The sequence below is a fragment of the Aythya marila genome (assembly GCF_965140915.1).
Source record: "Aythya marila genome assembly, chromosome: 2".
In the NCBI taxonomy this organism is placed as follows: domain Eukaryota; kingdom Metazoa; phylum Chordata; class Aves; order Anseriformes; family Anatidae; genus Aythya; species Aythya marila.
The window spans coordinates 115,809,426-115,824,353 of NC_139043.1; the positions used below are offsets into that span (position 1 = coordinate 115,809,426).

The 14,928-nt window shown below is 43.3% G+C and overlaps 1 protein-coding gene across 3 annotated transcripts in view; it reads left to right on the forward strand.

The window, feature by feature from the left end:
- Positions 1-4,848: 4,848 nt before the first annotated feature.
- Positions 4,849-14,928, forward strand: part of OSBPL1A (oxysterol binding protein like 1A) — a gene marked incomplete at its 5' end in the record, with an annotated part of 76,943 nt that continues 66,863 nt past the window's right edge. For 2 of the 3 annotated variants that reach the window (XM_082755249.1, XM_082755251.1), the window contains 2 exons: positions 9,101-9,236; positions 13,331-13,416. In XM_082755249.1, coding sequence (XP_082611375.1) covers positions 9,101-9,236; positions 13,331-13,416 — 222 coding nt within the window. Of the gene's footprint in view, positions 4,870-5,565; positions 5,673-9,100; positions 9,237-13,330; positions 13,417-14,928 lie in introns of those variants that run through there. The other variant, XM_082755250.1, reaches the window with a different exon arrangement.

Sequence of the window (14,928 nt, forward strand, 5' to 3'; positions counted from 1 at the left end):
CTATACAGAGTTTGACAGCACATAGTAAATGCTAATTAGGAGTAAAATGCCACAACTGATGCGTGTGAAGAATTCTGATTTGTGATCAAGAATCACATGTAAGACATATATCATGAAATCTTAACTACATTAAAGCTGGTGAGAGTTTGACTATTAACTTTGGTATGTAACATAACAGGACAAATCAGGGATGAATCACAAATAAGTAAAATGTATATAAAGAACTACAACACTGGAGTACAGTATCAGTAACTCTGCTCGATTTTGCACACAAAAGGTCAAGCAGCACTGTGTATTTGCAATTTCTCTTTTTTTTTTTTTTTAAAGAGGAAAATTTAAAACAATTAAGTACAAAGGCCATGTACTACAATTAATGTGCTCAGTTTTGTAATCTGTTTCTGATTAGGATTTTTTTCACTAAGGCTCTGTCAGTACTGAAACTTTATGTTAGTAATAGCTCAAAGACAGCAGGTTGCTATACTAACCAACATGACTGAATTTTCTCTAATGATCTGATTGCTTATACTCATCATCTGACATAAATCTCAGTCTGAGCCACCCAATAAGGGACATATATACAATAAGGGACATATAAGAATGAAGTAGTTCATCTGATTTCAATTGCACAGTGATGTATTTTGCTAGATTGGGGACTAAATTGACAAAATTAGCTATAAAGTTCACAGTTATAATCTCTCCATATGCAGTTAATTTGTCATTCTGGAATTAAAACCAAACCAAATTGATTCAATCGCAATAAAGATGTGCATTAAACAAGCCTTAATCTTTGCCTAAAGCTACTTGTCTGGCAAGGCAGAAGAAGTGTATATACAAGTGACTGTGACAATTTGGATAAGAACATTTCTTCCCTTTTCAGTTATCATCCAGTCGTGTGCTGACTGTAATAGCACACACTTGTCTTCTATAGAGCTAGAGAAACATGAAAGCCTTAATACAATGGAGTAACAGTGAATACTCACATTTTCTCCTGCTGTACATGCATTCACATAAAAAGAGGTATGTTAAATGATTTCTTCTCTTTCATGCAGAGAAGGGCGACAAAGCTGGTGAGGGGCCTGGAGAACAAGTCCTACGAGGAGCGGCTGAGGGAGCTGGGCTTGTTCAGCCTGGAGAAGAGGAGGCTCAGGGGTGACCTTATCGCTCTTTTTAGGTACCTCAAGGGAGGCTGTAGCGAGGTGGGGGTTGGCCTGTTCTCCCACGTGCCTGGTGACAGGACGAGGGGGAATGGGCTTAAGTTGAGCCAGGGGAGTTTTAGGTTAGATGTTAGGAAGAACTTCTTCACTGAAAGGGTTGTGAGGCACTGGAACAGGCTGCCCAGGGAAGTGGTGGAGTCACCATCCCTGGAAGTCTTCAAAAGACGCTTAGATGTAGAGCTTAGGGATATGGTTTAGTGGAGGGCTGTTAGTGTTAGGTTGGAGGTTGGACTCGATGACCTTGAGGTCTCTTCCAACCTAGAAATTCTGTGATTAATCTGTGATTAATTTGATGCTTTCTTCTGAAGAATACCTCCAAAAACTGTCTGAACTTGTTTCAGCTTTGCTTTGAACAGCAGAGAGCAATCTCAACAGTTAATCAACCGCTTTACAAGGCTATTTCCTCCAATGTAAATACCAGCAACAGATTCACATCTGTAAAATTTCCTATTGCAGACAGTTCAGAACAACATGAAAATTTGCTTTCATCAGTCACTGGAAGTTGCCCTTGGTAATCCAAGAAGACCTATAGGGATCATGTCAGAGAGAGTCAGCACATTTGTTAATTGTGTGCTGTGCCTGTCTTCTGGCAGCCTGGCATGCACAGGTATGGAAAAACAACCTGGTCTTGTGTTTGATGTCCTGCTTTCCAAAAAGTCAAGAAGCATACAAGCTATTAGTGAACAAATTTTTAGTTTCTGTTTAATGACTGTTGGTAAATTAATGAACATTCAGTCATTAAACATTTTACTGTGTAAAAACATACGCACAACCTATCACATGTAATTTCTTACCTCACTAATCATTTTCATGTGTACGTTCTGTTGCTGAGCTGAAGAGGAATAAAAAAATGTCAGCATATTAAAGTGTTGTCATAAATAAAATTGTGAAGTTGCATGGGGGTAGCAATAGAAATGCCCAGTTATTCTTTTTCCTTTCCCAGTCTGAATGTTTTCCAAAAGTCCTTGCTTCATCCCTGGTTAATCCACTATAACCTAGGTCAACTGTGCAGAGCCAAAAAGAGTGTAGGGAGATGCTTCCTGTCTTCCCTCAGCTGCCAATGGTACCTTGTAAAATAAGAAATGATGAGTATCTTGGCTTGTATAGTTGTTAGTAATGACAAAAACAATAATGGGGTTATTTTTTAAAAGTTATGGCAGTGAAGAGTAGTATTATTTGAAAATCTCCAGCTCTAATACTTCTAGTCATATGACTCGTTTGCCTGCGGCAGTGAATTCAGCTAGCTGATTATGCACTACACAATAAGCTTCTCCTCAGGCAAGGCTATGGCATTACAGCTTCAAATTCTGCAGTCAGGTTGCCCCATTGTCCCGTCCCTGAGCAAGAGATGATGTAAAATACACTATGTTGTGAAAATAATTGACAAAACAGCTTGGTGAGTTCTGTGCAAGGCTGCTTGTCAGTGCATTCACCTTTAACACGGGAAGTTTCATGCTTTCTGCATCACTAATTTCAGCAGGTTGTCTGAAAAAGGAAAGACAAGAAAAGATAAAAAAGAAACAAACAAACAACTTGATATAAGCTGCACTGTTTTTTGCATTTCCACACTTCAGAGTCCAGAACTCACTGGATTATTACTTTGGGGTGTGCAAGAAGGCAAAGCACTGGTAAATAATAGATGCCTCTTTATAACTCCGGGAACAAGGGGAGCATAGTGATGCTGACCAGGAGACCACTGTGTATTAAGGAGTCGCTGATCCACAATACAGTTCAGCTGAGTATGCACAGGTCTGTGCTGTGTCCTTCAGGCTGCGTTGTGCTGCACTGATCCCTTGTCCTCAGGATAAACTCCACCAGCTCATTACAAAAAAGGAGCCTGCAGGCAGCTCCCTCTTTGTGCTAGCGATTACGCCACCTGCGTGGCCTTGCCTTTATCTGACAATGCAGCAAGAAGTTCTCATGCAAACATCCTCTATGATAGTTGTTTTCTTGTAAGAAAATTATACAAGAACTCGAATAACCAAAGAAGGAGTTTCCTTCCACAGATGGCATCTGCTAGAGTGTGCCATGGGAGAAATCCATCCAGGGTCAGTCTGATGTTGTATGAAAGTAGGGTTCACAGCATTTGAAGGGGTGCAAGATTTACACACTATATATATCACTTTTCTTATTCTTAGTAAAACAGATATTTCACTAAGCCATTTGTAGATGGCTTAGTTTTCTTACTGAGATCCAGAAAACCTGCTGGACTATTGCTCCTACTCACCAGTGCAGGATAGGGAGCTACAACATGACTAACTCCTGGCTGAAGGGTAAAGCCCCATGCTGTAAGCACCGCACTGCATTGCAATGGGCTGTGGAGCAGGCGGGCTGCTGATACTTTCATCTTGCCACCAAAATATATGATAAACATGGGGAAGTATATAAATATACATAGCATTTGTGTATGTAAAATATAATAAAAATACGAAAAGAAAGGGAGGCTTGGTTTTATTGTGATGCTGCTTGGAGCAGTTATTGCATTATGAAAGATGGCTCAAAGCCAGAAACAAGAGGAATAAATAAAACGAAAAAAGCTTAGGAGCAGCTGAGCATATAAGAAAAAATAGGAATGTGAGTATGAGACTGTCAGTGCTCTAAAAGTAAGGACAGCAACCCGAAGAGCTGCTCCTAAAGGAAGGTCAATGGGATCCTTCACTGAAGTCTCTCAGATGCTGTGTACCTGAAGCATCCCTGGAAGCAGGCCTCTTAACAGTGGTCAACTAATTTGAACTAATGAAAAGCAGGAGAAATCCAAACACAGTAGGTTTGTGTGATGTCCGTAGGTATGGAGCTGCCGTTTGCCTTTTGGTTCTTCGTTCTTAGAAGGGTAGAGATATACACAGCTACATATAAAAAAAAAAAAAAAAAGTATGCCTCTTTACATATATCCTAAGAGTTTCACAATAATTGCTCAGGTTTGAACTTGTCCACTTTTGGAAGCGGAGTTTCGTCCTGATCTTTTGAGATCCTGCCTCATGGCACCTGTGACGCCTGCCCTGCTTTTCCAGCGCTCCTCCTGCACACAACACAGCCTTGGCCGTGCCCCCGCACCCCAAACCTTCCCCGCTTCCTTTAAGCCTGTCCCTGCAGGCTTTCAGCAGCACCGTGGGACCTTCCAACACGCAGAACCCCTCTCAGGTGCTGGAGGCCGAGCAGCAAGCTACGGGTTTTGGGCGAAGCGGGTCAGAGAGATGAAACAAGGGCAGGGCGGTGGGGGGAGCGGGGAGCAGCTCAACCTGCCCCAGCAGCACCCCACCTCCTCCTTTAGGGTGCTTCTCCGTGTGTTATTTGCAGGACCCGCGTGCTTACTCGCTTTCACACTTATATATATAAAACGAAGGCGATTTCCCAAACCACCTTTCCCTTTACAGGCAGCAGAGCGCTGCTGTTTGCCCAGAGGCCTCCTCCGAGCACGCCCCCCACCCCCCCCTCCCTCCCCGGCCATGGCGGCCTGAGGGGCCGTGGCGGGGAGGCGGCCCCGCGCCTCCTCCTCCTCCTCCCGCCCCGGGAAGGGCGGTGGCAGGCGACTGCCCGGCCCCACGCACCGAGGGGGCGCCGGGAGCCCCAGCTCGGCCCCTGGGCGGGCTGCCGGGGCCGGGGCGGAGCTGTGCCGAGCCCAGCAGAGCCGGGGGGGGAGCGGCCGGCGGTGCCGGTGCGTATCGCGCAGCGTGGGGCTGGGCGGCGGGGACCGGACCCCACCGCACCGTCAGGGCTGCGGGGCTGGCAGCGGGCTCGGCTCGGCCCCGGATGGGTTTTATCCCCCTCCTCCGGCCCCTCTGGCCCCTCCGGCCTCCGGGGTGTTATCACGGGGTCGAGGTGGCGAGGCCGGAGGGTGCGGGGCGCTGCCCGGGTTGCTCCGCCAGCCCCCAGGGCGGCCCCGGCGCTGTGGGGTTGGGGAGCGGGGGGCGCTGCCGCTGGGGTGGTCGCCCCCTTTTGGCGTCTGCTCGTGGCCTGGTGGTGCTCGTGGAGAGCTTGCCTCAGGTCCCTGCGATGGGAAAAGTGGTGGGAGAAGGGAGGCGAGACACGTGTGGGGTGCCAAAAAATGAGGGGGGGTCAGTTTAGAGCCTGCTGCCCCAGCGAGGGTGCTGCACCTGCGGCAGCGATTTCTCCTCAGGTAGGCACGTGAGGCGCCGAAGCACGGTTTGTGAACCCCATAACATCGCTGGGCCCTTCTGATATCCCACCTCTTTTCCCCTTGTTGTGCCATTTGCCGTGTGGGTTTGCTGACTGGTTGTGTCGGTGCGGTGGGGTGCTCCCTGTCCGCCGCTTTTACGAGCATCGCTCCATGAGGCGTGCTTGCTGGGACACGTAAAAAGTCTTCTTAAGCAACTATCGTCCTCTCCTACAGGAGTCCGATCTTCGCTGCTGGAGGGAGGTCTCCTGAAATACCAGCCAACGCGGTGCTCCCTGCCAGCCTTCCTGCGTGTCATGAATTGAAAGCTTCCTACGCTACCGGTAGGTGCTGACTCAGAGCCTCGACGTTAAATTGGGCAGTGCCAGTCCTCGTTCTGCTGTTTGCAACCCTGTCAAGCTGCAGCAGAGTGCAAACCAACAATGTTCTTGTTAGCATGTCTTGTTGCTGTTCTGGGCTGTGTACGTGTGGCAGGAGGCCTTGGCAGGAGACAAAAGACGTGAAAGCAAATGGTTGATATCAACAGTATTGCTGCTCGGTCAGGGACAGTGCTTTAGGTCTTCGTAGACTACTTGGTGAGAAAAGCAACTACTTCTTTTTCTTCACTTGGATTCTTCCGGCAGTTGAGTAACTGCATTTGGTACATCAGCAGCTGTTAGGGCATCTTTTGTGGTTGGGTATCCTGAAAGACTCCTTAAGCGTGTGCGCAAACAAAATGGTAACGTGGGTTCTCTAGTGTGTGTTGGAAAACAGCCCCTGTGAGAAGGCAGGTGCTGCAATTGAGTGAGAAATCACTCTGGTATAGAATTCATAGAGGAAGATAAAAGCAGAGCATCTGAAATGCTCTTCTTCTAGCCTCTTAAAGGATAAGATTGAACTAGCAGTCAAGTACTGCTCAGGTACTACTACTGAGTTCAATGGGAGTGCCTCGCAATCACATCTTGACTATGTTGGAGGCACTAACTATTATTCTTGTGCATTTTTCTTATGGTATAGCAGTGAGTGTATGGGCCAGTGTACAAGCCTTTCAACAGTAGGAAGCAAAAAGACGAGCTGTGAAAGGCAGTTTAACTTGTATCCACCAATGAATGGAATAAGCCAATGTTGGCAACATTGCTGACTGTGAACAGATGCCTGCTCTTTGAAGTGGCTGGTAGCTTTGCATTCAGGCAGCACAATTCATATAGGTTGACCTGGTACTAGTGGCTCATGAATGATAAATCGGAACTAAACTCTTCAGTTTCTGCCTTGATGATCTGTTTCAGTACCTCAAAGCCGGTAGGTGAGGATTTTGGAGCTATTTTGATGGTAGGCTATGTGACCAAACAATAAATTCCCTTTCGCAGTGGAACACAGGCACGTGAAATTTAACTGTAAGCACATAGAATTTGAGTGCCTACGTATTGATTTCTTTCAGTACTGTAAGCTTGCCACTCAAAATTCTCTTGGCAGTTGCTTGTCTCCATTAAGGAGCAAATCATATTGCTTAAAACAGGGTTTTGAAGACTATGCTGAGTTCTGTTAAGAGTCCCTTTGCTGTCAGCTTCATTTAGGCACTTAATTTAGCTAGTTAGCTAAAACTTCAGGCTCTGTATCACTTGCATAGTGAGTAACTGCACACAGATTCACTTTCCAGCCCCAGAAGTAGGAACAATTTCATGTGAATGGTCCTTCTAACTATGACTAATTGCCAGACAGTCATTCTTCTGCATCGTTGCATGCTCCAAGCTTACAAAGTGTATTGAAATTAGAGACTCGGCCTAAGCAGCAAAAGCTTTGGGGACTGAAACAGTGAAGCAAACAGACCTTTCTCAGCTGTGTTACCACACGTCGCTTTACTGGTAATAATATTTGCTGTAAGAGTACAAACAAGTCACAGGGATTTTAACTGAATGACCGCTCGGGGAGGGAGAAATCATGCAAGTAGTTATACCAAGTGATTCAGCTCTCTGCTGAACACAGCCGTTTAACATTCTGCTCATGCACACAACTGCCCTTGCTGCATACAAGAGTTGTGCACTTGGATCAGTTTCTTGGTTCCTTCCCAAGCAGTCTTTTCTTCCTTCTCGTCAATATCAAATGGAACCAGCAGGTCCTTAATGTGTTGGAAGCGTATTGCTGTTCGTACCTGCTGTGTATGTGAGATGTTGACAAATGATAGGGAGTAACGATAAGAGAGTATTTCTCTCAGCTGATGTATTTAAGAGATTGCTAAAGAAATACTGTGTGCGTGTAATGAAGGATGAGTTTTGCTTCCTTCCCCTCCTCCTCCTCTCTGGGTAAGCCAGGAAAATGAGCTCTAACTATCCTCTGCAGCTTCTGTCTGTGTGATTCTCAGTGCTGTGTTTTGTGTCCCACTGAAACAGCATTGCTCAGCTTCAGGGAAACCATTGCAGACTGATAATACATTAACATACTTGATTTCAATCTTTCTCTAGACACCGGTGGAACTGATTCACTGAAGAAAATTATACCTGTCCCAGCAAAAACAAACCACTGTGTTGCCTCAGACAAGTGGGTAGACTCCTTTTTAAAGGAGAAGGTAGCTTTAGGGCTTGAAGGCTTACTAGAAGGACTAACACTGTTTTTCCTAGCAAAACTGAAAAGCAGGAACAAACAGGAGTATTTTAACCTCTACTGGAGAAGGAGGTTGTATCCTGTGTCTGTGATAGCTTGCAGGTGACCGATCCAGTTTGTTCTTCCAAAATGTGTTAGAGAGGGCTTTGTTAGTCTCTCCAGCAAAGCCTTCACTCTGAAAACTGATTCTATCCTTTAATGTTTGAGCAAAGGGTAGGTGGCCACTTGGCACTCTGTTCTACTCTAGGTTTCTTTCTCCCAGTCTTGGATATTAACAAGATCTGTTATTGTTACAGGCTTTCTTTTGCTTACCCAGTGCTCTTACTGTCTTTTCTTGCTGAGAGCCTTCTCGTCTTACAGTAGTGGAAGAGCTCCCTGCATCTGTTTTTAGTTTTGAATGTTTGTAGTGCAATTGAGCTGCCTCTCCAATGCAGCAGTGTAAACAAGTTGTGGAACTGCTTTTTTGATTTTCAGGTTAGTATAGGAAAACTAACTGTGTTAGACCAGTTATGTTCCCTGTAATCATTAACTGACTTTAGGAATCTTGATTCATCAGGCTCAAGCCTGGTGTGTCAGGTGAAGATACCAAACTGGAGACATCAAGTTTGGGCAAGCTCTTCTATTATTGTTGTTTTTGGCAGCAATACAATGTGTATCAGAGCCTTCTGAGGCTGCTTTGAAAATTTGACTCCTCTTACTGTACTCTTGTGCTTCTTAGAAAGAAGGTCAAATCTACAAAAATGTTTGAGTATCTGATTCCCCTTCAAATCAGGTTTGTGGGATCAGGTATCTGAGTTCTAAGAATTGATTATACCAGTCCCTGATGAGAATTTGAGGCCTCCATGTGAATGTGGATTCTGTTCCCCACGGTTAGCAGTCAAAATAAGTCTCAGTTAATTCTGAAGACGTGGGTTAAAAAGTGTACAACTTTTTTTTTCACCCTGCCCACCCCCCAATGCCTCTTAAAAGCTTAAGTGCTTTGCTAATATGAAGAATTTTAATGCCTCTTAGGGGCATGACTGCGTGCTGGACAGTTGAGAACAGCTTGTGCATTAAACGTGTTCAACATAGGAAATAATCATCTTTCTCATACTGGTGTTAATATTTAAGGGAGAAAAGTGAGTTGTTATTAAGCCATATCTTATAGAAAAGACACTGCAAAATTGGTTCTTTTATGTCTTTATTAGAGATGAGTACTGAAGCAGAACAGCAGCTTCTCCATGATGCTAGAAATGGAAATGCTGAAGAAGTTAAGCAACTGTTGGATACCATGAACAAAGGAGAAATAATCTTTGATATCAACTGTAAAGGTTAGTAACCCTCCTCAAATGTTTAACCTCGCTGTTGAAGCCACAGATAGTGGAATTGTCACTGGCAGTATAACCTTGTTTTCTTTGGAGTGCTCAACAGAGTAATAAAAAAAACTTATACAACAGTTTTTACCCTGTGGCTCTTAAGACCATACTTGCATAGGGGAGAGAGCATAAAAGCAGAGTACAGAAGTATGTACAGAAACTGAGTAATTCACGGAAGCCAGAAATGTCAACAAGACAAAAAAAAAAATCAGTACCTCTTTCTACTTACGTTCAAGCTTATGTCAACTTTGGAGCTCTGTAATATTAAACAAAACAGACCATGGTGCCATGGGATGGTTCTGGGAGGTAAAGAGTCTCCATCAAGGCTGCAGAAAAGATCAGGTACTGTATTTGTGCTCTGCTAAATATGATTTTTAGGCCCGTGTTTCATTATCGTGCAATGGCAGCAGCTATATCTCTTGTCACGTGTGAGCACGGTTGGGATAAAGGCATAGCTTTTGCTGTGTAGTGTACTAGGTCACTTGGGAAATGAAAGTAAAACTGCCAGTTGTCTGTGTCTGGGTCTTTGGCCAATGTTAAAGTTTGGCATATGCATAGCTCACATAGTTAAGCTTGCTGAGCGTTAAAACTTCAAACCGGGGCTGGCTCAGCAAACTTGTTAGCAGTAGCAGTCTGCCCTATTTCTTTATTCATTTAGCAGCTTTATATTTCTTTACACAAGTATGTTTCTGGTTGCTTCAAAAAAAGTGGATGTGTATCCCACTTTTTTTAGGCAGCCTGGCAATTCTATGTTTAACTGTTGAGCAACACTGAGACAATAGCACTACAGAGGGATGGGAGAGAGAGCAGCTATGCTTCCTGTCAGCCGCGACAGAGGGAACACCTTGCCCTAGAGAGCAGGGAAGGCTGTTATCTAAATAAGCTCTGATCCTTTCCCAACTCTAGTTCTTAATCAGCAGTTTACTCATCCTTTTGTTTGGCTACTCATTCGTGGCTGTGTTTTTCCAATAGTTAATGTGCTCACCTCAGGAAAAACAAGTTGTGTGGAAAACCCAGACTCCTGATACTTCATCCTCAGTGAGCTAGTTCATAACTTAAAAGGAAGCTAGGTAGAGCTTGAAGGAGCTAGAATCCTTCTCCCTCACAACCGTGTCCTTTGCAAATATTCATGGCATTGTGTGTAGTCTAAACAACTGGAATAAAAAAAAGTGCCTGGAAGAGTTTGCAGAGCTTCTCAGATGTGTTTCTAAACATGATCTGAAGTCGAGAAAGCATAATGAAGTTGTATAATGTGCAGTCCTATGTTATGTCAAACAAATTAGTTTCTGGTCAGCATTCCTGCTCCCAGTTGAGTGTTGATATTGTGAAAGACTGTAGCTAGGTAGAAGAGATTGAGCTAATGAAAGGAAATGTGGATGGTGTTTAGCTGTTCCTCTTTCAGTTCAGTAATACATGGCCAGCCAGCTAATACATGCTTGCTAATGGAAGGTCTAGGAAACTAGAGGGAACGTGCTGATGATAGTTGAGGTTAAACTAAATCTGAATAGGGAATCTATATGCAGTGAAATCTCTGTTATGTCCTGGTTCCTCTAAGTGTTAGAGGACAGAAGTGCAACTAAAGCGTTCTCTGGAGGAACTGTTCTGGTTGTGTGAAACCTGAGTTAAATCTCCATCCTTCCACAGTCACTCTTTGGAGACTGGCTAACTCTCCTCCTGTAGAGTATCCCATTGAAAGCAGTCTAAGACAAATGCCATCCAACCAGCCTCTACTGCCTCCTCATTACCAAAACCACCGTGTATTGCTACAAATCCTATCTGGCAGTTCCCAAGAGATCAGTAATTGCATAACCACAGGATGATTAACTAAAATGCAGGCTGTAGACTGTAACTGACATTTTTGCAACCCTCAATCTTCCTCTCTTCAGCCTCTTGTCCTTCTGTCATTGCCTTCTGGATAATCACAGATCTCACTAGAAAGTCAGGGTATGGGGATTGTCTTCAATGCTGCAGAAGTGCCTTCAGGACTTGCATCCCATGTGGTAAAGACGCTTGGCTTGGAATAAAGTACTTCTGGAGGAGGTGGAAGGATGTCCTGGAGGTAGTGTAAATCGCTCCTGAGTGTGCCTTGGGAGACTCAAGTCTGACAGGTTAATGCGCCTGGGTGTCTTGTCTTCCCAAGGCTGACACTGTTTCTGAGGCTGTACTCTAGGTACACAAGCATGAAGTCTTACAACAGTGGTCCCAAGCATCCCAATTTCAGACAAAGTGAAGAAAGGGAAAATAAATCCACACTTCTCACACTTGTTATGCTGTGGCTGGATTCTAGTCAGTCAGTGCTTGCAGATAAGCAAGATTTGCTTGACGATAATCCAGCTAAGCGGTGTGAACTTCCCTTTCCAGTTTTCTCAGTTTGCCAGCTTCAAAAAAAGATATCCACGTTAAAACACCAACAAACCAGGGTTTCATCCAAAACGGTCATACTTCCTATGGCCATCTTCTTAAATTCAAGAAAATAGAATGTTTAGGACTTTGCAAACAAAACAAACAGAAAAACCACAGAACTGTGAAATAAAGACAATGGTCAATAGTGTCATGCCACGATATTCATTTGAATGACTATAGAGTAGCCTGGCAGACCACAACCAAAATATGACTGCCTTGATTGTCTTAATTCTGTAAATAAATGGTAACATTTGAGAGTTACAGCTAACTGCCATCAAAGCAAAGAATTGGGTAGGGGAGGTTGTTTTGTTGTGCTAGTCTACCTTTATATCCCTGCGTTCTTCCCGGTGTAATGATGTCCTGTTGTTAAATAAATAAAGTAGGACACATCAAAGTGCAAACATTTGTGGTCACTTGAAGAGGAGTAACAAATGCCTCAAGGTTGAGAAGTAACATGTTGGCTAACATCAAAAATGCAAACATTGAGTGGGTGCAGAACAAGGGCCTCTGGCACTTTATTGAATAAGAACTGCAAATCTGGACAGGTTCCTGAATTTTTCATGACTGAAGTCCTTGGCAGCAGCATCGCCTTGTCAGTGCTATAACTAAGCACTGTCTTTGGCTAATTGTATGAATTCAGTGCAGCTAGGCCCCTTTTTGTGGTCTTTGGAAGAACCTTCTGCTCTACTAGAGTGAGGGGTGAATGATGTCCATTTAGTGTGTGTTACCAAGCATACATAGCCCCAAAGTTAGTGATCCACACAGCATTTGTCTTCTTTGGTGCTTGAGCCCATTGGTCATATGGGGCAGGAATTCTGTTGTAGGCCAGGCTGGGATGAGGGGAAGGTATTAAATCTGGGGTTGGAACAACAGAAGGAGCAGAGAAGAAGGAAACAAACCAAAGAAACGGCCAATAGAATATAGAAATATTAGCTGGAAACAATCATAAGAAATGGGAAAGTGTTTCAGCTGTGATCTACATTCTAATGTTACTTTGTAAAATGAGAGCAGAAAGAGAATGACAAACTTGAAAGTCTGCTCAGCAGTTCTTTTTTTCCTCATGCAAGTGGCTTGTTTCCTCATGGCAAACTTACATTGTTTACATGTTCCCAACTTCAGCATACACAAAAAGGGAAACATGAAGGTGGAAGTAACTTAAATTATTTTCTAATGCCTCATTTTCATTTTGCTTCCAAACAGAGTGATAGCTTTTAGGTGGCCCTCAGAATGCTGTGGGTCTGTTGCTTAGTAAAAAAGAAACACACAGCATCTTTTCTTAACACGTGTCAGCATTGCAAAGGGCAAGTAAGAGGCATTTGTCAACTTAGTTATTTTTAATGCTTTAATATCTTAATTGTAAAGAAGTGATTGTAGGACGGTTCTTGACTTTCAATCATACAGCCAGTCCTCCAAGACATGCTTTAAATGCTCCCTAAGAAAGACTTTGTGGGTTGGAATCTGTGACTTTCTCAAACTACATAGTGATTTAATAGTTTAGATGGCATAATACTGATGCTTCCACCCTCCTTGTTCCTCTGTTACTGTGAAGAATGAGGGTACGTACAAAGCTCCAAACGCATGACAAAGTCTTTTTTGTGCTCTGTGATCAAAAGTTAATTTACCTGACTCTGTTTTGTGTCTTTTAGGCAGAAGTAAATCTAATATGGGTTGGACACCTCTGCACCTTGCATGCTACTTTGGACATGCTGTTGTGGTAGAGGATTTGCTGAAGGTATATTTCTATTTACCTCAGTGTATAAGGCTGAAAAATCTTTGTTATTTTAGAAGCACTTAGTATTTATTCAGTTTTTTGCAATAGAAGAAAGTATTTGTTGCAGAGAGACGGAGCCATTCCTACAGTTTATCAGCAGGTAATGGAGATAACTAAGCTGATCCTCAAAATGAACAAGTAAAATAGTTGCAGTATTAAGACCAGCCCAGTTTATAAGGATCCAAAATAGTAATATTGGAAGTCTCTGAGATACTGCAGTAGTATGCAGCTGTTACTTAGAACAGTGTTTATCAGTACTAGCAGTGCTAAGCTGACTTTCTCATTAAGCATGTGTGCCACCTATGTAACCATAACCAGATCTACCTTACTGTGGTATATAAAGTGTATAATTTAGGAAATTTCACTTAGTGAGTTGTAAGAAAGTCCAAAATGTTTCACGTGCAGGCACTTATGTTACCTAACTATAAGTTTTGTGTAGAAGTATTTGCAGAACTCTGTGCAGGGTAACTTGTATGCAGTTTTTTTTTTTTTTTTTTTCTAGGCACGTGTTACTGTAGTTTGACTCATTATTTCTTTTGTACATCTTTGAAATGATGAACTGTTAACCTTTGTGGTCAAACCTAACCTATTTGTATCTTTGTAGTCACATCTGCACTGTGTTTTGAGTTGTTTCTGGCTGAGGTTTTTTCCCCTCATCTCTCACAGTAACTTCAACCAATCCTACTTGTATTATACCATATTCTTGTTTGAAAGATTTTGCTGTAGATGGTAGGAACATGCGGAACAGTATCAAATACAAAGGTAGCTAATCAAAACTTGTATTTCATTCAGAATAAAGGCTACCAACCATAATCATGACTCTAAAGCAGGAAACAAAGGTGATATTTCTCTAGAGCTCTTCTCTAGCCTACGTGCCTGCTCAGTAGATAATGTTGTTCTCGATCCAAGAGGGCTACTTAAAACAAAAGGTAAAGTTTTGTCACTTAACATAGTTATCAACACTTCCAGAGATGAAAGGCTGTGTGTAATGTTAAGTGTTTTCTTCATAGCTTGTAGTGCTCTTGAAAAGGTATTATTTAAAGAATAAATAGAGTGATAAAGGAGGCTGTGCCCTGCTGGAAGCTAGGCATGTAGTGTGCTCTCTGTACTTGTGCCTAGGTTTTGTGCTCAATGACTTAGCAAGTGAGGAATTGTCAGGAACAGGGCCCTGGAACCAGAGTCAGACAGCGGTGGTCTGATTTAAATTACGTGACCTAGACAGAAGCCATAAAGGTACACACGTTCTGTCCTCTTCCTGAGCTTCTGAGAGGTTAGGCAAAGAAGAATAGAAAAATCCCTACAGAAGACTGGTAAGATCTTCTGTTTTCCTATGTAGTATGCCAAGCAGTCTTCCTTTCAGAGAAACAGTATGGGATGGGGAAGGCATGTGACAAGAGGAAGTGGTATTCAAGCCAAAGATTACAGGAGGGAAGGGAGGAGATACAGGTTATATTTCAGGTAGGTACCATCTTA